Below are 24,214 nucleotides of genomic sequence, written 5' to 3' on the forward strand. Positions count from 1 at the left end.
TTATCTTACTGAGCCTGTAAGAAACACAGATATGGTGAAAATAATCTGCTCATTCATAGACAAAGGACTTTTGCATACCGTTCTTTACACATTAATATGGCACTATATGTTATCATTGTACTGTATATTATTATCCATTGGCACTGTGTGTGTTTGTGTATTACACCTGTATGCTACTATTATATTTAAAAGTGGAGTTACGCTGCACTATACTCATTTTTAACAGTCTCTTCTGCACTTTTTTAATAGTCCTGTATCACAGCTGTTCCCCTGCACTATATTCAGTTTTAACAGTTTTCTTCATCTCCTTGTATTTTTATATGTGGTATATTTTTTTGTACTTTGCACTACTAACTTTTTTACTGCCTTTTTACTAACATGTTTTGCACTATGGAACTGTGATGCTGGAAACTTGAATTTCCCTCAGGATCAATAAAGTTAATATCTATCTATCTATCTATCTATCTATCTATTTATCTATAATAAACATGCGCATCTCTCTGCGCATCTCTCTGCGCAGGTGTGATGCTCGTGAACGCAGAGCCTGATGACACTGCGGAAGTGTCATGGCACCGTGCGTCATGCAGAGTCAGAAGCAGCAGTAGCACAAAACACAACTAGTAATGACTCTTCTCTCACAAGTTTGGACGTAATATCTAATAAAGACATCCGAGGAATCACAACGTGAGTATCTGGTAGATGTGTAGCGTGTCAACAGTTATTCCTGACAACGTTAAACCTCAGTATACTTGTATTGTTTGCTTGTATTCGTGTTATAATTTGGCCACGTGTTGCTGAATTTCAGCTGTTGTTGACTCAATATCGTCAAATATCACGAGTTATAGTGGATATATATATAAAGAAGTTTATAGTGGGCATTGGCTTGTACTCTTAAAATAGCTGTCAGTTGTTTATATCACTGAAATAAAAGTGCTTATGTGGTAAAAGAGCAGAGGCCCAGTATTAGAGATAACTACTGTCTCCATTCAGAGGAACACTGTTTAAAATAAATACTGTATAAAAAACAAAGTATAGAATATTTTGTTTTTGCACATGTGCACATGTTGGTTACTCAAGATTAATTCTGTGTATGTAAAGGACTGTTTTACCACAATCAGTGGCTGTAATCTCTCATTAGCTGCTCAGAAAATACAATTACAAAGACAAAAAATAACCATAATAATCATCTTGGTCATTCCATCATCAGTGAAAGAACTGTGTATTTCTCAATGCAAAATAAATCCTCTTCTATCCACACTATGACAGTAATTCTAGTAAGAATATCTGTATTCTTATTATTAATAATAATACAAGGTCTTTATTAATTTTGCCACACATCTCCAGTTTAGGGTGGCAGATTCAGGCTCAGGTTTATTCAGAATAACACTGTTTAAAATAAATACTGTACAAAATAATAAAATATAGAATATTTTGTTTTTTTCCTGAATAGATTCATTTGTCAGCACATGTTGGTTACTCAAGATTAATTCTGTGTATGGAAATGACTGTTTTACAACAATCAGTGGCTGTAATCTCTCATTAGCTGCTCAGAAAATACAATTACAAAGACAAAAAATAACCATAATAATCATCTTTGTCATTCCATCATCAGTGAAAGAACTGTGTATTTCTCAATGCAAAATAAATCCTCTTCTATCCACACTATGACAGTAATTCTAGTAAGAATATCTGTATTCTTATTATTAATAATAATACAAGGTCTTTATTATACAGTCAAATTACCAAATGCAGAGACGTTCAGTCATTTCACAACAGCAGGTGATGGCCAAATCATGTTACCTCACCCAAAATCTAAATTGATATATGTTTGGAAAATTTGAATGTTATTAGTGTAACACAAATATGATGTTGTATATAGTATGTATGTGATAAATGTAATGTACTTGATTTTGGACCCCAGGAAGACTAGCTGGTGCCATTGGTGTCAGCTAATGGGGATCCTTTTTAAATAAATAAATAAAATAAATAAATTCCTTCTGACACCCGTCTCCAGTTTAGGATGGCAGATTCAGGCTCAGGTGACCCCAGTGGTCAACGTGTGCCCACCCCTGGAGGGAGCGGTTCAGGACTGCTGATGGGCCGCCGACCACCCGCCACCCTTTCTACTGGCCGTCTCCCCTCAATGCGCTCAAGAGACCTCACCCTCGGAGGAGTGAAGAAGGTAATGTGCTGTCTCTCACTGTAGGAAATGTTTAAATGTACAACCAACTCCTTCTTCCAATACTTAAGTACTGTTTTTGTGTTTTTTATTTTTTAGAAAACCTTCACACCCAACATTATTGGCAGGAAAGTCAAAGAAGAGTAAGTTCTCAACTCAACACAAAAATAGATTTCTAAGAAGAACATGGATTCAGCTATCTCTCTGACTGTTACTTTATCTGTTTTGACAGTTCAAAAGCAGAAAGCGGGAGGGGGAGAGACAGGAAGGATGCGGGTCGAGGTCGGGGTCCAAGAGACAGAGGCAGGGGCCGAGGACGCCCAGAGGTCATCCAGTCCCACTCTATCTTTGAGCAGGGGCCTGCAGAGATGATGATGAAGAAGAGAGGTAGGAGTTCAGCTGGATGACCACTACTGCTGCTGCAGTTGTAGTCAAACAGTCTATGTGACACATGCTTGGTTGTGTCTCGTTGGTTTAAGTGCATCGCTGTATCACACACAGGTGGCTACGAAAATGAGAGAGAGGCTCCGAGCGTGGGACCTTCGCCCATCATCAATATTAAAAAGGAGAAGAGAGAGACGGAGGAAGAGACCAAAGAGATTCTTGCCAAGCTGGAGCGAGATAATGTGAGTCCCTTGGTTGTCATCTTTATTAAAGTTACTGTGAGGAACTTTCTGGTTATGAAACAGTCTCAATTTAATACTGATGCCTCCACATGACCTACATAAGTATATGAGACCGTCAGCGAGAGGATTGGATATTTCTATACAGTTATTCTTATTGCTTGTTATCGTTGCCACCGGGTCGTCTGCTGCGCGAAAACAGACAAAATCATGCAGGTTCACCAGAAACCCCTTAAGCTCAGACTCCAGCGGGGCCTGCGGCAGCGACCAAGACAGACCCAAATCCAGCTTTGCTGCTGCCTTTGACTCAGCTCCTCCTCCGGCGAGGAGCAGAGCTTCGCATCGCTGCTCCACCGGTCCTCGCTGGGAGCCAACACTGACACCACGCTGCTGGAGGCCCAGGCCTTATTGCTGAGCCCGCTGGAGGGAAGGGAAGTACAGGTGAACCAGAACCAGGACTGCGCAGGACAGACTTTCAGACCCTGCTTCAGTAAAATGAGAGGTTTTCTAAAGGGACTCTGGTGCTTGGAACACTGCTGCCTTCGTCCACGGGGACCGCCAAAATCAACACAAAATGAAAGTTCCTCACAGTAGCTTCTTTAAGTAGCTTTATTTTTCATTTTCCTTGAATTTAACTTCCCTTCTGTATTGCATTCTTTCAGTTTATAGACGATCCCTTCCTGAAGAGTGAGTGGAGGAGCTGCCCTGTCCAGCTTCCCCTTGCTGTATCGGGATGGGGATTCACGGAGGAATTTAATAAAGATGCTGTTAAAATTGAGAAGGTGGAGGAGGACGATGGTAGTGAACCCATGGAAAATGCAGTTGAAGGTAACAAGATAAAACTAAAAGGTCTTGTATCTACGTAGCAGTTTCCACGTCAGCAGCTTCCATTATTTGTGAGAGTTTGCGAAAGCAGGAAAGAAATAACAAGCATTGTTGTCCACACAGCTGCTCTCTAAGAATACACTTTTATCTTCTCTTCAGTGAAACAGGAACTTGAGGAAACGGAAACAAAGAAGTCAGAGGGATTTTTCAGGCCCCCTCCTCTCCCCGAGCCTGAAGTCCTTCCTGAACTGCTGCATCGATGGAGTCTGAGCAAAGGGGAGGAGCTGTTCTTCATGCAGATGCCCGACACGCTGCCCGGCCAGCCCCCCACCACAGAGCTCAGGCCGGTGAAAACGGAGGTGCAGTCAGAAGACGGACAGTCTGTGCTGCTGAAAACAGAGTCTCAGGTAGATATAGTTGTCGTCTGCATGTTAAACACACGATGATGTTGAGGGTTATGTGTTTAAACGGTGTTTTGATTTTAAACAGGAGGAGGAAGCTGAAGACAGCAACTGCAGTCTGAAAGACCTGCGGGAGGGTCTTGTGGGAAAGTTGCTGGTGCGGAAGTCTGGCCGGGTCCAACTCATACTGGGACAAGTGACACTTGATGTGTCTCTAGGAACATCATGCTCTTTCCTTCAGGTATGATCATAGTAGTGATGTGTTTCTCTCTGTCTCTGTTCATACTGTATCTGTTTCAATACAGCACAACTCTGTTTGTCTTCCAGTGTCTCTTTAACAGGCCACTGCTTTATTATTTTATCATAGAATAAATATATATTTTATATCATAATTATTTACGTTCCTGACGTGCGTTTTCTCTTCTTCCCCGCCCCCTGTGTTCTCAGGAGCTGGTCTCTATTGGTGCGGAGGGAAGATCAGGCGACTTGACCGTTTTAGGGAATATCAAACACAAAATGGTTTGCTCCCCAGACTTTGAGGCTTTACTGGAGAGCAGTGCTTGATGCTCGTTGTGAGCATCCTGGATGCACTCGTCGTGGGTTGTGATGTTGACGAGATGCTCACTTTTACTATGGACTGTCCTCATACTTGCCAACCCTCCCGATTTTACCAGGAGACTCCATTGCCCTCTCCCGGTTCCCTCCTGGGGCCTTATTTCTCCTGTATTTCTCCCGATTTATGACGCATGTTCACACCTTTTTTTTCATTATTTCCACATGTTTCTGGCACTATACAGCGTGTCTAAGCCCTACTGTTTCCACCCGGACGGCAGTAGAGCTACACCAAATGTGTTTTCCAGGCGGAGAAGAGCTGCTCGCGACATTTATTATTTATTATTTCCAAGCCATTAGAAATAACCAGTTTCAGAGCACAGTGGTACGTTGTCACGTTGTGTCTGAAAGGGCTTTCAGTGAGTGAGAGAAGGAGAGAGAAATGGAGAGTACCAAGAGGAAGAAATACTCAAGCAAGGAAAAAAAATAATGAATGAATGAAAACTGATGAATTTTAGGCTAGTTTATATATACCTTATATATCTTATACCAGAGATTCACACAAGTTCACACCAGAGGAGCGAATTATTCAGTTTTCTTTCCTAAGACTTAAAAGTAAAATTAAAAAGTAGGCCTATTTAACAAAAAAATGCTGCTGCAGTGTACATATTATTTTGTTATTTTCATTCTTTAAAAGTCACCAGAATGCAGGTAACCCCCTCTTTGGTTTTGAAATCCTTCCTATTTTTGAGGTCTCAAGGTTGGCAAGTATGACTGTCCCTTTGGAACCTCACATCCAATACAAGTACGAATGCTGCTGTTAAAATAACATATTGAAATACACTATCTATAAATATGAAACATTACTGACGTTTTAGTTTCTTTGTGTGATAGGCATATTAATTCAGGATTTGAAGGTTGAATGGTGTGCCAAATTTCAGTACTGTTTTCATTTCTATATATCTGAGATTACTTGACAAGACTGTACATGGATGTAAATGTGTGAATAAAAAAAAAAGGTTTTTGTTATTCCAGTATGTTAGTGTCAAATGCTTTTAAATTGTTGGTTCACCCAACAAAATCCACAAAAGAAAAAAAACATTTTCTCGGCTCTAGTGACCATGCAGATACATTTTTGTACATTTTTTTACATTCTGACCTGCAATGAATCCTGGTTGAGGAATGGAACGTCATCCCACAGCAACATGTCAACTCAAAACAAGAGTCAACACCAACAGGAGAATACACTGTTTACTATTGGCAGAGCATTTTGGCAAATTTTTCTTGGGCGCTACCCACAAAATCAGCTGTGCTGCTCTTCCCACAAATGCATGATCCTTACAAGTTGGACATCATTGTGAAGGTAAATAAACAGGCTTTCCAACCATGTAAAATACAATGCCAATTAGCATTGTAACAACAGAGAAATAATCCACCAAACACAGATTTCCACACTTTTTTTTCCGAGTTAATTTCAGTTTAGCTGCCCCACTATTGGCCTTTTTGTTTGTGGTGATGGAGGCATGGAAGAATTTGGAAAATTCAACAAGGTGCCCACCCTGCTGCTCTTCTCTTTAGCCTTGTCAGTCTAAAAAAAAAAACATGGATCTGTGCAGTCCATTACACAATAGCTTTTAACCATATTTGTTGTGTTTGCAATCCATCAGCTTAGTATTTGAGAGCAACTGTTGGAAAAGTTGCTTATGATAATAATATGACATGCACATCAAAATATATCTCTACAGCGCCTCTAGCGGTCATAGGTTGTAAAAATATAATTTATAATTTTTGTTTATTTGTTTATTTATTTTGCACAATTTAAGACTACACAACATAACAAAAATAAATGAATAATATACAGTGCAGGAAGAGGCAAAAAACCCACTGGGCTTATCTGAAGCCTCCACCTAGAGACAAGAATTTAGGATGATGAAGATGTAGAGACTGACTGGTTGAGTAAGAATGGACCTGAGAATTTGTTTTAAAATAAGTCTTGAACTGCTCAGGAATATTCCCACCAGAAAGTCTTATAAATAAAAACACATATTTGAGAAATATTGATATCATAAATAGTAAGAATCTGGAGTTTGTGAAATAGAGGAGCAGAGGAGATGTGTGACTCTGATGAGTTGCAATCCTCACAAAACATTTTTGGAGAATTAAAATGTTATGAAGGTTTGTAGGAAAAGTACTCGCCCAAACTATATTACAATATGAAAAATAGGGATAAATTAGACTATAATAAAGAGTAAGGAGACAGTTTGTGGTGACAAGAGAACTAACCCTTCTTATTATACCAATAGATTTATTTATTTTTCTACTAACCCAGTCAATCTGTTCTCTCCAACTCAAGCACTCATCAACAACAATTCCCAGGAATTTTGTAGATGACACTTGAGGCATTTAACCCTCCTATTGTCTTCCCATTGACCGTGCAACTTTTGGTCTGGTTTGACGGTTTATAAAGCATAAACTATAAATTATCACCTAATTCTGTGTTACACCTTTTTAGCCAACCTCGTTCCAACTCATTACCACAAGTTTTACACTTTTTTGGGAGAATATATGGTTCATAAACATTATTTCCATGAAATTACACCTAATTTTTGAGTAAAAAAAGCAGATTTTTTTAGTTAGTATCAGTGGAACATAATATTGATGGATTATCACTGATGGGTATATGTCAAAGTTTAGTCAGAATATTATAAATATTATAATATAAAACATTTTCAATGGCCGCACATAATGACACCATTTAAGATAACTTCATTCCAACTCATTACCACAAGTTTTACACTTTTTTTCCTGTAATTTATGGTCAATAAACTTAATTTACATGAAATTATACTTAATTTTTTAGTATGAAAACCCCCCAGAAATTATGATTACTTTCATTTTATTCAACAGGCTCTTCAAAGGACAAAACCCCCGCAAAGCAGCTGGCCCAGACTCTGTCTCACCTGCAACCCTCAAACACTGTGCAGACCAGTTGTCTCCAGTGTTTACAGGGATTTTCAACACCTACCTGGAAATCTGCAGGGTGCCTGCCTGCTTCAAAGCCTCCACCATCATCCCGGTCCCCAAGAAGCCAAGGATCACAGGTCTTCAGGATTACAGACCTGTCGCTCTGACCTCTGTGATTATGAAGACCTTTGAACGCCTTATGCTCCACCACCTAAAGACAATAACCAACCCCCTCCTGGACCCACTGCAGTTCGCCTAACAGATCTGTAGACAACGCAGTAAATTTAGCCCCCCACTACATTCTGCAGCACCTGGACTCCCCTGGCTCCTATGCCAGGATCCTGTTTGTGGACTTCAGTTCCGCATTCAACACCATCAGCCCAGCTCTGCTACAGGACAAGCTTTCCCTGCTGAGCGTGCCTGACTCCACCTGCAGGTGGATCACAGACTTTCTAACTGATAGGAGTCAGCACGTAAGGCTGGGGAAGCAAGTCTCCGACACCCAGACCATCAGCACCGGTGCCCCCCAAGGCTGCGTTCTCTCCCCACTGCTCTTCTCCCTGTACACCAACGGCTGCACCTCCAGACACCAATCTGTCAAGCTCCTTAAGTTTGCAGACGACACCACCCTCATCGGCCTCATCTCCGAGGGTGATGAGTCTGCCTACAGATGGGAGGTTGACCATCTGGCATCCTGGTGCAGCCAGAACCACATGGAGCTGAACCGTCTGGTTCGCCGCTGCCACCGCCAGGGACAAGGCCAGGCTGCAGCGGGTCATCCGTGCTGCAGAGAAGGCAATCGGCTGCAACCTTCCCTCCCTCCAGGAGCTGTGCACCTCCAGGACCTTAAGGAGGGCAGGGAAGATTGTGGCCAACCCCTCCCATCCCGGACACCATCTCTTTCAGACTCTGCCATCTGGCAGGAGGTTAAGGTCCATCAGGACCAAAACCTCACACCACAAAAAAAGTTTTTTCCCCATGGCAGTGGGGCTCTCCAACAGCCCATCCGCCCCCCTGTGACTGTCTCTCCCTCACACACACACTACTGCCCCCTCCCCCCGCTGCCGACACTGACTCTCCCCCTCTCTCATAAACTCTCAATATTTGCACTATCTGTTTATATCATGTTTATTTTTGTTTATAGCTTATTTTGTAAACTGTACATTTTTATTCTTATTTTATTCTAACGTTTTATCTATTCTTTTGTTATTATACTGTTTGTCTTGCACCAACAAAGCCAAAGAAAATTCCTAGTGTATACCTCTTACACCTGGCAATAAACACCATTCTGATTCTGATTCTGATTCTGATTCTAATTCTGATTCTGATTCTGATTCTGATTCTGATTCTGATTCTGATTCTGATTCTAATTCTAATCAGTGAATTGAAATTAGAATGAGGCTGCAGTGTCTCATTGTGTCCAGCAGGTGTCGGTGTAGAGCTGAGTGTGCTGTTGAAGCTGAGGGCTGCTCTGTTTCTGATACGTAGCCAGCAGAGAGAGAAGCAGAGAGGAGAGCAGCTCGTTGTCTGCTCATGTTGTTCTCCGGGTGGAGAGTTTGACTACAGTCCTCCAGACAAAGACCAGTGACCAGAGAGAAAGCTTTACTGTAACCAGCGCTGGACGTAACGTGACTCACGGTTAGTGAACTATCAAGTCTGTTAAACGTGCATGTGATCTGTTGTTTAGGATAGTAAGGTAGTAAGTTAAGCTTATAACAGAAACAGCTTGGCTCAGCAGTTAGCATCTGAACGCCAGGGGAGACACATTTTAGCAACACAGTTAGCTCGGAGGCCACAAGCTACTTTAGTCTTTAAATCATCCATGTGGTGTACAAGAGTGTCCAGTCTCTCTATCCACCTCTAGCTGAGGTCTTTGTGGAGGTTAGAGAGCTGATATATTATCCTACAAAGCTGTAAACTGTGAGGTAGTGATGAGACTAGCTAGTGTGGGTTTACTCTGGTTAGCATCATCACAGGAGATGGAGGATGGAGGGCCTCTGTAATGTTATCTCTCTGCTACTGTGGATGATAACTGTAAGCTCACAAAGTGATCTGATAAAGGGATATACATGACAGTTAATCTACCTTTTCCTAAGATTAGTAGCTCCCATTTCTTCTCAGATAGAGCCACCAGAGGCTATAGCACTAACTTTGCACACAGAGGATATAGAGATTTTACTGTCTTGCTTTATTAAATTACACCATGTGTGCTTATTGTTTATTGTTTATTTGTTTTGCACAATTTAAGACTATACAACATAACCAAAAAAATAAATAAATGAATAATATACAGTGCAGGAAGAGGCAGAAAACCCACTGGGCTCCACCCAGAGACAATAATTATAATAACAATACAAACAATTAGGACAAGATATATATATATATATATAATAACAATAACAATACAGTAAATATATCAAAAATAGAGAGGGCATGCAAGTCCCCTCTACCACAGAAAAATGTTAGCAGACATCTAGAATAAAGCCCTAAACATCTATTTTGGATTTTCAATTTGATTTCTTTTGCACAATTTAAGACTATACAACATAACATAACAAAAAAAAATAAAAATGAATAATATACAGTGCAGGAAGAGGCAACAAACCCACTGGGCTTATCTGAAGCCTCCACCTAGAGACAATATTAATATAAAGACACAATATGAATACATAATAGTGATAACAAAACAATTAGGACAAGATATATATAATAACAATAACAATACAGTAAATATATAAAAAAAATAGAGAGGTCTACCACAGAAACATGTTAGCAGAAATCTAAAATAAAGCCCTAAACATCTATTTTTGATTTTTAAACATTTTATTTACTCAGTTAACCGTTCTTTTATAATGTTTTTAAATTTTTATTTCTCAAAATTATGCTGCTTCAAAAGTCCCTACAGGCAGCCAAGAATTGTTTGTTTATTGTTTATTTGTTTTGCACAATATAAGACTATACAACATCACATAACAAAAAAAATAAAAATGAATAATATACAGTGCAGGAAGAGGCAACAAACCCGCTGGGCTTATCTGAAGCCTCCACCTAGAGACAAGATTAATATAAAGAAATAATATGACTACATAATAGTGATAACAAAACAATTAGGACAAGATATATATATATAATAACAATAACAATACAGTAAATATATAAAAAAAAAACAAGTGTGTGTGTGTGTTGCATGGAAGTGTATGGTTAGTGTTTGTGAGGCGGATATTGATTTAAATATCTATGAAGACTTTTGGGTAACCAAACAACATTGTGAGTGGGAAAAAATAAAAAAACATAAAAACAGATACATGGACGACATGGGGAAAAGCAATTACAAAACAGCAATTAAATGACCCTTTAAGCGACTTTTGAAACATTTGACAGATGAACGGTTTATTGATAGATGTGAAAAGCTACTCCATAATTTGGTTCCCCTAAATCTTATGGAAAATTGACCTCTACTAGTGAGGAATTTAGAAGGATGAAGATCTAGAGATTGACGGGTTGAGTAAGAATGGACCTGAGCTCGGGTCATAGAGGACATATACTGACATGGATCATCCTGACCCGTTTGTTTGTACATCTTTTGCAGGCCTGTGTTGAGCTGCATCGCCCCCCTGGATCTTCACCAGACAGGACAACCACCTGCTGTGTCCAGTTGTTTCATTTGTTTACATCTCTGTCGCCAGTGGGGAGGCTGTGCTCAAATAAGAAAAAGGACATCTGCAGCAAGGACCTGCCTTTATTTCCAGCACAGCTGCTTTTTACGGACTTTACATTAATTTCCCTGGGATTAAATCAACATGAGAAACCGATTAATGGTGAAAATAATGAAATTCATTGGTATTATTGCCCATGAGGGCAACGTCAAGATGGCCATTTGTACTTGTATTGATTCTGGGTTCAGTGTGCGGAGCTCCATCCCCTAGTTATCTTGATGAAGGCCTTTTTCTGACAAAAAATAAAGGGCCACTTGGGGCCAAGAGGTGGGAGTGCCGCGCCTCCTCTGCCATCTGCTCTGCCCTCTGATTTCAACCATTTGATAGATTTCATCGCCCTCCTGACTTCAAGATGGAGCTCTTCTTCAACCCTTTCGACAACCTGGTGTGTATCCTGCTGGGCATCTCCTTCACAGTGTGGTTCACCCTGCTGCTGGTCTTCATCATCGTGCCTGCCATCTTCGGGGTGTCCTTTGGCATCCGACGTCTTTATATGAAAACCTTATTAAAGCTCTTTGAGGTAAGCTGCACAATGGCCCAACTACTTTCTGTTTATTTGAAACTGATGGCTGATGATTGAAGCTGAGTTTGGAGTGGAAGCACTGTATGCACACTCTGTAAAAGTCTCACGGTGTGTCCTGAAAAAACACAGTACAAGCTGTTGTCTCCGTTCTTCAAGGACAGCCCGTATTTACTTTGGCTGTCTGCCCGTTCAATCAACACTCCAGTTCAACCGTCATTTTTGCTTCTGGAAACCTGTATAAAGTATACATTTTGAGGTTGTAGTTCTGGTGAAGTAAGTTTTTTAGAAAAACTGCAGGCCTGCATTTCAGGGCGTTGGTCAGATGCAGGCTTTACATTTAGTATCCAGCCAGTGGCCATTGTATTCACATTCTTATACAGATTAACATCGCAGCTACATAGCCGTTCTTCCCTTGTTATGTAACTGGAGTCGTAAAGACCTTGTCAGTAACTGTTGTCTGTGACATGGCTCCAACAGCCTGGATTATTGCTTACTGATATGCAGTTTCCGTTTTCTAGAAATGAGTTTGAATCACCAGTGATGTCAGTAATCCATCAGCTTCATCATTGGGCAGCGAGGCTAGTTCAGGATGTCAGTATTATTTACCCTTTAATGGTCTCCTCGCCTATTTGATTCCAGACACAGTTATCCAGTTTCTCTCCTCCTGCTATCTCTGGTGCATTTTCACTAGTAAAGCTGTCATCACTTTGCAGAATGTACTGTACCTCCTTAGAGCAGATCTTCTTGTGCCAGAAATAAATGGACCGGAGGGAGATATGAGGGACGTTCTTAGCTCATGATTCAAGTAGCAACCGTGAGATTTAGAGAAAAAGGTCAAAGGACAGATGCAGTAACGACTGTGAAAACCTGAAGCAGGGTTTTCTGATTTGTACTATTTGCATGTCATTGCTTGCAAAGATCTCCATTTCAGACTTGTTGAGTTAAAAAATGTGGTTGCTCAAGATAGTTTGTGTTTCTGTTAGCCCATCAGTGTGACAAAAAAAATCACAATTTCCTGCTATCTTAAGCTAAAGTTATTTGTGCTGCAATCCCACATCTGTAATATATTATACGGGATGGAAACATCCTCCTTGACATGCAGCTCTGGAGCCACATGCTAGCATGATGGACTCACTTTATTTTGTTCCTGTTCTCTTGCTAGACTAAGCAGCTCTCTGTGCTCCTTCTCTCTCCACCCAAAGAATCCTTACTGTCAACTGCAGCTGCATGTTAATACGTTGACTCAGTATTACAACTTGTCACGACACGATTTAAAGGTCACTGTAAATGATAGCAAAAGGAATGCACGATAGGCTGGTTATGTAATGAGTAAATATGACCAGCATATATCAATCAAATGCAGATATCACTGCTGTAGGCTACATGTCTTAAGTCTTCAAATAGTCCGCTTTTTAAGCTGTTTTTGAAATGTCTTGATGTTCAAGTTGGTTGTCATCGTTCAACTCTGAAACATAGGGATAGACAAAACTGGTTACAGTTTGCCCAAAGCCATAAAACATGTGTATCTACAGTTAATGTAAAGTACGCAGAAATACGGAAATTATGTGATTTAGACATACAAGTTTTTTGCAGCATGACTTTTGCGAGCAACATCACTGAGTCATTCAACATTCATAGAATTTTCCTGCAAATGCCCCGGGCCAATTCCTGTGTTTTTCGACATGCATGCCTTCAATTACTATATTTTAGTACACTTCCCTATCATTGATTGGTGCGGACAAGCCTTGGGGAGTTGTCATGTGCTGTGGTATGAACTGTAGTCTGAGACTTTTGGCTAAGTGAAACGCATCTAACACCTCCCAGTCCTGCTTGATTTACAGCTAGAACACTGTGTTCTTTTCCTGCCTCTCAGTGAACACTGGTTTGTTTTTGTCTACATACTGAAGAGGGAGAAGTGGACATTATAATGTTCGTGTCTTAGAGCACGGCTGTGGTCACAGATAAGCCACAAATATTATTGGCCCAACTTCTGAGAATTCAGAATCTAGTTTCCTCAACTTTGTTGAGGTTTTGCACCCTGACGCTTTACAACCTTAACAACTACAAAGAATAGAGAGATAAACCTGAGCAGGAAGCAGCTGACTCTGACCATAATAATGGAGAACTTGCTGGGATGATGGAGTTTCTTAAATGTTCAAATTAAAAAAGTCTGACATTACAACAGTTTGTTAATAGTGGCAGACTTTTGTTACAGAAACTTGTTATATGTCTGCTTTTTTTTCTAAATGTTATGACTGTGTGTTTCAGACTCACAATAACAGTTTAATGTATGAGCATTCCTTTTGTTAATTTGTTAATGAAGTAACATGAGCTGCATTCTGTGTATTTTGGGACATTATTTTTACACACCATTTGTTCTTTCTTTGTTTAGTGGGCTACACTAAGGATAGAGAGAGGAGCGAAAGAAAATAATCACCAATTGTACAAACCCTATTCAAATGGTAAGCTGTGCTATCGGTGTGCATGTTCAGTAGGTGTATTTGTTTTAGAGACGAGTGTTTCTGACATCCTTTCTCTCCGGACTGTTCCAGCTATCATTGCCAAGGAGCCCACCTCCCTGGAGGAGGAGATCAAGGAGATCCGGCGGAGCGGCAGCAACAGAGACCTGAACTCGGCCCCCGAGTTCGAGATGTCTGACATCTTCTATTTTGCTCGGCGAGGAGTGGAAAGCATCATGGACGATGAAGTGACCAAGCGGTTCTCTCCTGAAGAGTTGGAGTCCTGGAATCTGCTGACCCGCAGCAACAACAACTTCCACTACATCAGCCTGAGGCTGACCGTCCTATGGGGGCTGGGCCTGCTGATCCGCTACGGCTTCCTGCTGCCTCTCAGGTATCAGCAGCACCTCAAGAGCATACAAGAGAAACCCTTACCACACATATACTACACACTAGTACAAGTACTACAGTGTCAGTAATTTACAGCTGCTATCAGTAAAACTTTGCTATTGAATACACACTCCACATCAATTTATCTGTTTTTTTTGTGTTTAACAAATGTTGGATTTAGTTAACAAACTTCAAGATTATCACCTGTTGGGTATCTGATACAAAATCTCGTTGATAAAACCTGAGGCTTTTTTTTTTTTAAACAGTGTTTGGTACATCTACCCAATGTTACGACATTGACTACTTTTACATGCACAAAATATTCAGTTTTTTGCCCTCATTCTGAAAAAGACAATATTCCTACTAAGCTGTTTACATGGCTGATGAAAATGAATATTCCCGTTTACATGCATCTGTTCATACTTCGATAAACGTTACCGCTGGCAGACTTGTTCGACCGTGCAAACACAGCCTCCCTCGCTTATTCCTTCAACCACCTTCTTGAAACGGTCAGCATTGCGATATTTGTGCCTATACAATACCCTGTTGATATCCAAGTCTTTCATAATGTTAAGAAGTAGGTTTCTATTCTATCTTACGACCACAAAAGTGGGCTTTTCTTTTGGACATACATCTCTGCCAACATTCCAAAGAATGCTCCTAAAACCTGAATAATATCGACATATCCCACATGTCTTAATTCGAAAATGCTCCATTCGGAATAAGGCCGAATTCAGAATATCCAAAGGGAATATGCTGATTACATGACCCAGATCAAATTTCCAAATATTGTCCTATTCAGAATAATAGTAGAATATTCCTGTGCATGTAAACGTAGTCAGAGTTACACTGGCAAATATCTTTGTCTCCATCAAATATATATCCACCCAGTGAGGTGGTGTGACTCTATTTGAGGAGTCACATCTGAAGTAGAGTAATGTGCCTACTGTGCATGATGGGTAGTCCGTGATGGCTGGGAGTTTGAGGGATTACCACTAAAAACACAAAGCCAGACCAGCCACAGAACAATTACCTGTGAATAGTCAATAAGTAGTGTACAGGACAGGTCTACGGTCCGTCACAGGGCTAACACATATACACATTCATGGTCAATTTAGAGTGAAACCCACCTGTAAAAATTAATAGATAGATTTGGGCAGACTGCTTGGGGTGTCAGACTGCTCTAACGCACAACATTAAGTGTTGGCACATGAAGTGAGTTAAAGAGGGAGATCCTCATTGGAGGTCAGCTTAGACAGTCACAGGGACAGTGACTCAGTACTAAGCCTGGCTGGCTCGTTTCCAATTGCCAGTGGGGAGACGAATCAGGCCACCGCTGCACAGACACATCATTCTAGTCTCCCATCCAGTTAATACATTCTCTCATTCAGTGGTTGTCTCGTTGAATATTGACCTGGCTCACTGACTAGCATGAAACCTTCTCCTCTCTCTAGTGTTTGTCTAATCTGTGCCCAATTTAATCAGCACCATCTCCAACCCTAGATGAGTGGTTCATCCCAGATTAAGTCAACCTGTTGGCCAGTTTCATCCCCTAATATGCCCTCCCGCAGGCTCTAGAGTTTATTATCAGTTTTAATGGAATGTCCTCACTGGCTGCGAGCGACAAAGCGCTGTGTAGCGTGCCGCCTTAGTTGTTTCTATTTATTCCTGTTGCTCGCGGTGAAAGTGCCGCAGCGGAAGAGGAAAGGCTGATTCGTGAAGTTGAAATGAGGAGTTATCTGAACGATACCTCCTCATTTCACTACAAACACCTAAATAAGATGACAGCTGGTTGGATGGAGATCACCTGAAAGTTTACTTAGGCTACTGTTGTCTGTAGACTATTGTAGCCTATGTCATTTTCAGTAAGTATCGCAGTATAAAACCTGTGCTTTCTGTTTAAGAAACACAAACGTCGGAAGATAGCAAATATAACTCACCCATCTTTTAGTGGTTACAACTCTTGTCTGATCTTGAGCGCACAGCTAATGGGTACGTGGTTTGATTACATGACATAACAGAAGTGCATAATTAACGGTGTGTGGAAAGAGTGTCTGATGTTATTATAAGTAGATAAAGAGACCGCAAATCTATCTTCTCATCTTGTTGGTTTCTCATTGTCAGTAAGAAGAAACAACAAGGTCGATATTATTTATCATTACAATAAATTAACAGTTCTGCGTTATTATAAAAAATAGAATATGCATTTCTAGAGGGTTCAGTGACCCCTCCCCCCCCTTAACCAACGCAAACTGCGCCTGTGGAATCCCTCCTCTCTGTGTTTTACAGCTATGATGTTGCTTGTTAAGAGTTTCCCTGTTGTAGGATATTAGGTGTAACCTGCCTGTCTCTCTGTCTTCCAGGGTAACTCTTGCCTTCACTGGTGTCGGCCTCCTCGTGTTCCTCACCTGTGTCATTGGGCTGCTGCCGAATGGAAGGTAAGACTGATGATGACAAGCTGGTCTGTTTTAATTGATCAAAAACAAATAGATTTGCCGTCTTGACACGCAAAGTACATCATGCTGTTGTGTGCTCCTTCTTGCAGGATGAAAAACTTTCTGAGTCAGCAAGTCCATTTGATGTGCTACAGAATATGTGTCAGAGCTCTGACTGCCATTATAACCTACCATGACAGGTAAGGGACCAACGCCGTTGTGGTCATGAACCCATTCCAACAGTGTTATTGTAACACAGCAGTAGTGGACTTCCTGGCACAATGTTTACAGTCCTTATCAGATAAGGACAGGAAGTATAAAAGGGAAGATGGAGCACATGTGGGAGTTATTCAGTCCATAATAGGCTCTGTGATACAGTATGCAAACACATGAGATTATTCACTCACGTAATCTAATTAGGTCAGATGCTCAGAATTTGCGGTAATGATGTCATTAGAAATAATGGAGGCAAAACAATGATTCATAACAGACCCATAGCTGCCAGACTGGTTTCCTTTCACCATACACACTGGCAGACCTGTATGTTTTTTATGTTTATATGTTTTTTTATTTTATTACTAACTTGAAAATTACCTGAAGTAAATATTGTAAATCCACACATTGTGGCTTATTACATGCATTTTTTTCCCTCTTTATATGGAGGTTCTTTGCAATGTTCCTGCAATACCCAGATCTTACTCTGACTTTGCCACCAGTTTGGTCAATCTTTATCAAACAGGGTTAGCGTGAGGTGCTGCTGCTGGTTGATTGCTTTTCTGTTTTTTAACACTGCTGCTTCAGTGTTTCTCTGCGGTTTCTCAACTTCTTGGTCAATTTCTCCATTTCTTTTCTGCCTTGGTGTACTGGGCCTTGACAATCTATCTCAAGTTCTCACTGAAATTATTGATAGATGTTGTATATTAAAATGTTTCATTTTGCTTAATAACTAATCGCATGCAGCCGCACCTCTGGCACATGGGTACAAAAGTGTAGAAGTGTCGCTGTTGATTATTGACATCACAAAAACAATCCAGTGTTATTGGGACAGAGCTCTGCACTGATGCTCACTTGTTCACGGTTGTGGAAGTTACTACATTTTATTGACAACCATATACCTAATGTGCATAAAATGACAAATAGTGTCACTGGTCGATGGTACAAATGGTATCGTAAGAGTTTAAGGTTATAAAGGATTATGCATTTGGTAAAACAAAGTTTTAACCTAAGGTACCAAACATTTCAAGAGAAAGCATGTTGCTACTGATAGCCTTCTGAACAATTTCATTTTTTTATTTTCTAAGTTCTCCTAAATTAGAATCCAGAGGGATATAACATAAAAACCCAAGCCACTCAAATGCTGCTCGTCTTCCCCACATGGCCTCATTCCTCTTCTTTCTCGAACATGATCCGCCGTAGACCTCTTGCCTCGACAGGAAAAGGGGTCTATGTGAGATTACATAACGACAGATGAGTTATCTTTGGCGAGCAGAAACCAGGGTGTGTTAGCACTTGCAATGTGAGCACCCAGAGTGTGAGTATGAAGGGGAGAGTGCCCGAGGGTGGCTTGACTCAGACTGTCCACATTCATATTCATTGCAGCAGGCATATGAGCCGAGGTGAAGCACACAAACCCTCGTCGGTGATGCTTTCTCATACACAAAGCCAAGGCACACTCAATCAAGCGACAGTCATTTTGTAAACACAAAACACAATGCTTGGAGCAGCTGCTGTGTTCACATAGCTGTTTTGCAAGCACATGTTTCACTATCTAGAATAGAGCCAAAATTATTATGATCAAAGTGGAAATTAATGGAAATTAATGGTAGTGAGGCTTTTTTTTTACATTTAAATATGGTAGAGTAAGAATCTTAAGAGGAACATGATACAGTACATGGAGGTTTTATAGAGAGGAGGGGCACTTGCAACAGGATGTGGAGGAGGAAGTTGATGCTTTATGTGTCAATCATCTGCAGTTTATAACAGCTAGTTCTGTTTTTGGTTCACGGTAGTGCAGGCTCGACTGAATTTGAAGTTAAACTGTTGAGATGACCTCAGAGTTTGAGAACAATGTTAATGAGAAAGCTCAACATTTGGTTATTTTCTCATATCTGGAGGCGCCAGCAAAAATAGAACTAGTTTCTTATTAGAATGTGAATTTGCATGATAATTCAGATTTTACTTGTCATTACTGTGTGAAATCATAAGTTAGAGAAATCATGGACAAACTTCTATTATTGATTGATTGATTGATTGATTGATTGATAGATACAAATACTACTAGTAATACATAAATAGTACTCCTATGTGAGATAGGAATCTTTACCATTTTTTGCAGCCTTCTGAATGTCTGCCATCAAGGCCTGGCCTTTTGTGACACGTATTCCTCTCTACTCATCTGGGGCTAAAAATACACAAGTGACTCTTTCTATTTAAGATTGTAACTCTATCTTTGGAATGGCTACTCAGTAGGTTCAGGCCCTGCATGCTCTGGGGGTCAAACCTTTTAATATATCCACTTTGTTACACCCAAGAAGACCAAAGCGTACCCACATTTCTACGGAGAATAGTTGTGACGTCTGATTACATTGCTTTGTTCATTGTCATATTGTTTCTGTTCTTGATACTGATCTAATCCTCCAGGAAATGCCTTCGTAATACATAGCTGAACAGTCTTCCTGTTTCCACTTTTACAGTGAAAATAAACCCAAGAATGGAGGTATCTGTGTCGCCAACCACACCTCACCCATCGATGTTATCATCCTGGCCAGCGATGGCTGCTATGCTATGGTAAGTACACTGCTGCTTAGCAGGAAGCTACTAAAACATTGACACTGGCCACTTTATCCATTGCAGCTGCTTGTCTGTTGAAATGACGTTTGTGTTTGTGTTGTGTCGTCAGGTTGGCCAAATTCACGGTGGCTTGATGGGGGTCATTCAGAGATCCATGGTCAAGGCCTGCCCACACATTTGGTTCGAACGCTCAGAAGTCAAAGATAGACATCTAGTGGCCAAAAGGTAGCATTACAACCTTCCCTGTTTTGTTAATGTACAGGTTTTTTTCCCTGTCTATAAGACTGTTTATTTGCATTTGTTTAGAGTTGTTGCAAAGTACATTTTTATATTGAATTTGAGTCTCAGTTTGTTGGAATTTTTGTTTGTGTGACTTGAAAAAATAGTGTTTTTTTGTAAATTAAAATTTTGTGTCTCATAAATCTCAAAATGACATTTTTAGCAATAACCTGCATACTTATTGTATTGCAGATTGAATGACCATGTAGAAGATAAATCTAAACTGCCCATTCTCATTTTCCCAGAAGGTGAGTTGGTTCACTGATCTGGTACAGACAGGAAGACTTCATAATCACACTATAGTCATCTAGTTTTCTTAAAAAGCCCCATACGTCTTAATTTATTTTCTATATATACTCTAAATCCCCAGGTACCTGCATTAACAACACATCAGTTATGATGTTTAAGAAGGGCAGTTTTGAGATTTGTGCCACAGTCTACCCTGTGGCCATTAAGGTGAGCCTTTTTTTATTTTGTGAGATTTTATTTTTACCTGCTGCGTCTTAATTTAATCATCAACAGTTCATTCAAAATAATACTTGTATTGATAATTCATTGTGGTGTGTTTGATCCTCTCAGTATGACCCCCGATTTGGAGACGCCTTCTGGAACAGCAGCAAGTTTGGAATGGTGAACTACCTGTTACGTATGATGAGCAGCTGGGCCATCGTCTGCAGTGTGTGGTACCTTCCTCCCATGTCTAGAGAGGTGAGACTCCATGGTTAACTCCAGGCTTCGCAACAGCTTATTTTTTTATGATGGATGAAACAATCAACGTATTAGCAGAGCTAATCGTTTTGTTGCATTCAACACTTTACAGTTGATAATAGCTATGCTGTTATGTATTTGTTATGACCACTTGTTTGCCTGTGTTATATTTATTCCAATCTTCTCCAACAGGAGGATGAGGATGCTGTACAGTTTGCCAATCGTGTAAAGGCAGCCATAGCCAGGCAAGGCGGACTGGTCGACCTCCTGTGGTAAGATAACACCCATTCAGCTCAGTGGTTTCTACCACCTTCACATATTGAACACGCTTCAACACAGACTGCTGTCATGGGTTAATAGACAGAGACATAGCAGGAAAAGCACAGGTGTAATTAATAATATTAATAACTACCGTACTCATTTAGGTGATCCAGACAAGTGGCCCTGGCTGGTATCATGTATGTTCACTCAATGCAATGGCTTATTGGGCCTCTTAAAGGGTGGGTCCATATGTGTTATTTTCTGGGGGGGGGGTTTCAAATGGAAACACCCACTCAGTCATTGCAAAAAGCAAGTATTTATACTCCTGTGTTCCTTGAGGTGAAATTATTATTTTTGTGAATGGAGTCTGGTGGCTTTGAAGAGAGCGATATAACTGCTCGGATCTGAACTAACATGGTGTCCACACAGCAGTACATTGCTAAGCGTCCGTGCCAGTACTCCTGTCTGCATCTCCAAACTAGGAGCATGCAGACCGCCATCTAAGTTACTGTATGTAACGTTAATACACTGACTATAAGGCTGTATACAGTATGTACTGTATATGTAGCAGCGTCATTATGCAGAAACCTACGTCAGGTCACGGAACACCACTAGGATATAAAAACCTAAAAAAATAAAAAATAACGGACCCACCATTTAATAGAGCCGAGCCATCGCTAATGATATTGGTTCCTCCTGTGCGTTTCCTGCTATGATTAGTTGAAATGCCTGCCACCAGAAAGGTCAATACCTTGCTGTTACTATTCTTAAAGACTCAGGTCTGAAACTTTAGTCCCATACATGTCTCTGCTAAATGCTAGAAAAATATACCAGATCTTGTTGACTACAGAGTTTTTGATTTTGAGCTTTTAAAAAATAGTTGCTGCAGTCGTTACACTGGAGTTTCAACAGGAGAGTGTGAGCAAAGTTGTGCAACTTCCTTTCCTTCGAAACTGTTTTTTATGAAAAGTTAATGCAATCACCATTTTGCAATACGTTTAAGCTCTATGAGAATATAAGGAACTGCAGTCTACAAGTCGCTGCTGACATCTGATATGTCATTAATCACAAATGATAGAAACTTCATAATATTTTTATTTGTCCCAATCACTGACATATGTGGTCAATGAAAATATTAGAAACAGCTTACAATATAAAAGAGCATTTTTACAGTTGACATTTTGACTTGTCATTCACAGGTGTTTCTAATTAGATTAATTATTGCTGCATTCCTTTTCCAGTGTGCTGGTTCCAAGGCCTTCTATTGTGCATGTTGGTATACTGGCACCTAAATCAACCAGCACCATCGTTAGCATTATCAGTTACACCTGTACCAGTATACTGTTCAGTGTAACTCCATCACAAATGACCATAGAGATGAATTTAACGTCTCTTTGACACAATGTGGACTACAATTTAGAAAATACAATGTAGTAAACACTACAAAGTCGGCGTTAAGTAAAAGATTGTGAAATTGTATTGTATTGCAATGGACTATATACTATATAGACTGCATATCAAGTCTGTTGCAGCGTCACAAACAGCAAGTTTATGATGCAGCGTATTTGGTCTGCATTTCATTGCTTTGGCAGAAGCCAATCAGCAATAGAATATGACTGAATTGTCCACTATATCACCACAACATAATTGATTTCACTAATTTCAAACTCTCTTGTAGGGATGGAGGATTAAAGCGAGGAAAGGTAAAAGATACCTTTAAAGAAGAGCAGCAGAAGCTGTACAGTAAAATGCTGGTGGGGACCCAAGAGGACCGCAGTCGCTCCTGAAGGACCTGTGTGGAGGTGGACTCTCTCACTCGGGCACCTCTGTCTTAATAGGCAGTCAGCAGGGCTCCGTCTCTATCGGAGCTCCTGGACTGGAAAATCCCCTCTCTGATGTCAACAGTACTCCATTTGGCTTCCTCGGTCACTGCCTCAGCCAGGCATGTTCAGTTTGCAGTCGTCGTTACGGGTCACTCTGAGTCTGCTGCCCTTTGTTGGAATAGCTCGACTGAAGCCCTGCTTGCATTAGAATGAAAATAAGGTGCGCACAGAAAAAGGAGCGTTGTCTTCCTTGTTGGCAGTCTTTTGAGGAAAAACTTGGGTTATTATCTATCATTGAGTTCCTGTCTTTGTTTGGTAGTTTCGACCTTTTAATTTTCGTTTTTACTGTCATGTTTGTATCACACTGTGTTAAAGTTACAGATCTGATTATACCTGGGACATAGAAGAGAGTTATTGTAGTTTGTTTTAAAGCTAAAACCTGTGACTGAGTTGGGGTTTTTGCATGAACTGGCTTATGCCCATGATTTGGGGCACGGTGCCAGATTTTGTTACATTTAAGATATTTTTATGGGCTTTTTCCAAGAGAAAAAAAAACTTGTATTTTAAGCTTTGTGTTTTACATTAAGACTTGTACCAACACATGTGGTCACTATAGGAGTTACATTGCAGATGAGCTATTGATATGTTGTCTGTTTGTGTTTCTTCCATGGAATGTGTAATTTCTCACATTATGAAATGGAAATCGTGCACCCCACAGTTACTCTGATGGAGGTTTATAGACTGAGGCCGATGTTCCTCCAGCTAGTAATGCAGCGTAACTGGAGTACAAGGGTTTATAGTCCATTCATTAAGAATTTATTTGGCGTGCTTATAGCATTGTCCCCTTAAGGCCCATGGCACAAAGGTAGTGACGTAGGATAATGACCATCACAACTGTGTTATAAATTAACATAGCTCTAACGATGATTAGCTGATACGTATTCATACTAATACACGTCCTAACAGGCCTCATGTTCTACATTGGCTTCCTGCTTGTGCAGTGACCATCTTGCCTAATTTATTTTAAGTGAACTCTAAAAGCTATTGTCTTTATTTCCCCCCTTCATCAGTGATCTTTCTCCTACTTGGCTGCCTCTTGAAGGAGGCTTAAAGGAGAGACTGAGTGCAGCTATAGTTTGGATTCCCCGTCAGGCTGGAGTTGAGGAAACACAGTGGGACAGTTTTTCCCATAGGACATCATCCCTCTAGTTTACTGTTATCAGGGACAGTCCTTTAGATTGTGTCAGATCTGTTCATCAAAATAAATGTTCAAGAATGTGACTCTA

General features: G+C 40.4%; 2 protein-coding genes across 2 annotated transcripts; both read left to right on the forward strand.

The window, feature by feature from the left end:
* Positions 1 to 513: 513 nt before the first annotated feature.
* On the forward strand, positions 514 to 5,059 carry polr3d (polymerase (RNA) III (DNA directed) polypeptide D). Its single transcript, XM_037778984.1, has 9 exons — positions 514 to 684; positions 2,015 to 2,182; positions 2,279 to 2,322; positions 2,412 to 2,566; positions 2,681 to 2,805; positions 3,465 to 3,630; positions 3,787 to 4,034; positions 4,117 to 4,269; positions 4,476 to 5,059. Exons 2-9 carry the CDS (start codon positions 2,021 to 2,023, stop codon positions 4,590 to 4,592), a joined length of 1,170 nt encoding a protein of 389 aa, XP_037634912.1. The 5' UTR covers positions 514 to 684; positions 2,015 to 2,020; the 3' UTR covers positions 4,593 to 5,059.
* A 3,926-nt stretch (positions 5,060 to 8,985) lies between these two features.
* LOC119493089 (glycerol-3-phosphate acyltransferase 4-like) lies at positions 8,986 to 24,214 on the forward strand. Its single transcript, XM_037778122.1, has 13 exons — positions 8,986 to 9,182; positions 11,134 to 11,780; positions 14,176 to 14,245; positions 14,336 to 14,636; positions 16,996 to 17,070; positions 17,178 to 17,267; positions 19,761 to 19,854; positions 19,967 to 20,082; positions 20,329 to 20,384; positions 20,507 to 20,592; positions 20,716 to 20,844; positions 21,037 to 21,116; positions 22,784 to 24,214. Exons 2-13 carry the CDS (start codon positions 11,613 to 11,615, stop codon positions 22,890 to 22,892), a joined length of 1,374 nt encoding a protein of 457 aa, XP_037634050.1. The 5' UTR covers positions 8,986 to 9,182; positions 11,134 to 11,612; the 3' UTR covers positions 22,893 to 24,214.

The sequence above is a fragment of the Sebastes umbrosus genome, chromosome 8, assembly GCF_015220745.1.
Source record: "Sebastes umbrosus isolate fSebUmb1 chromosome 8, fSebUmb1.pri, whole genome shotgun sequence".
Classification (NCBI taxonomy): domain Eukaryota; kingdom Metazoa; phylum Chordata; class Actinopteri; order Perciformes; family Sebastidae; genus Sebastes; species Sebastes umbrosus.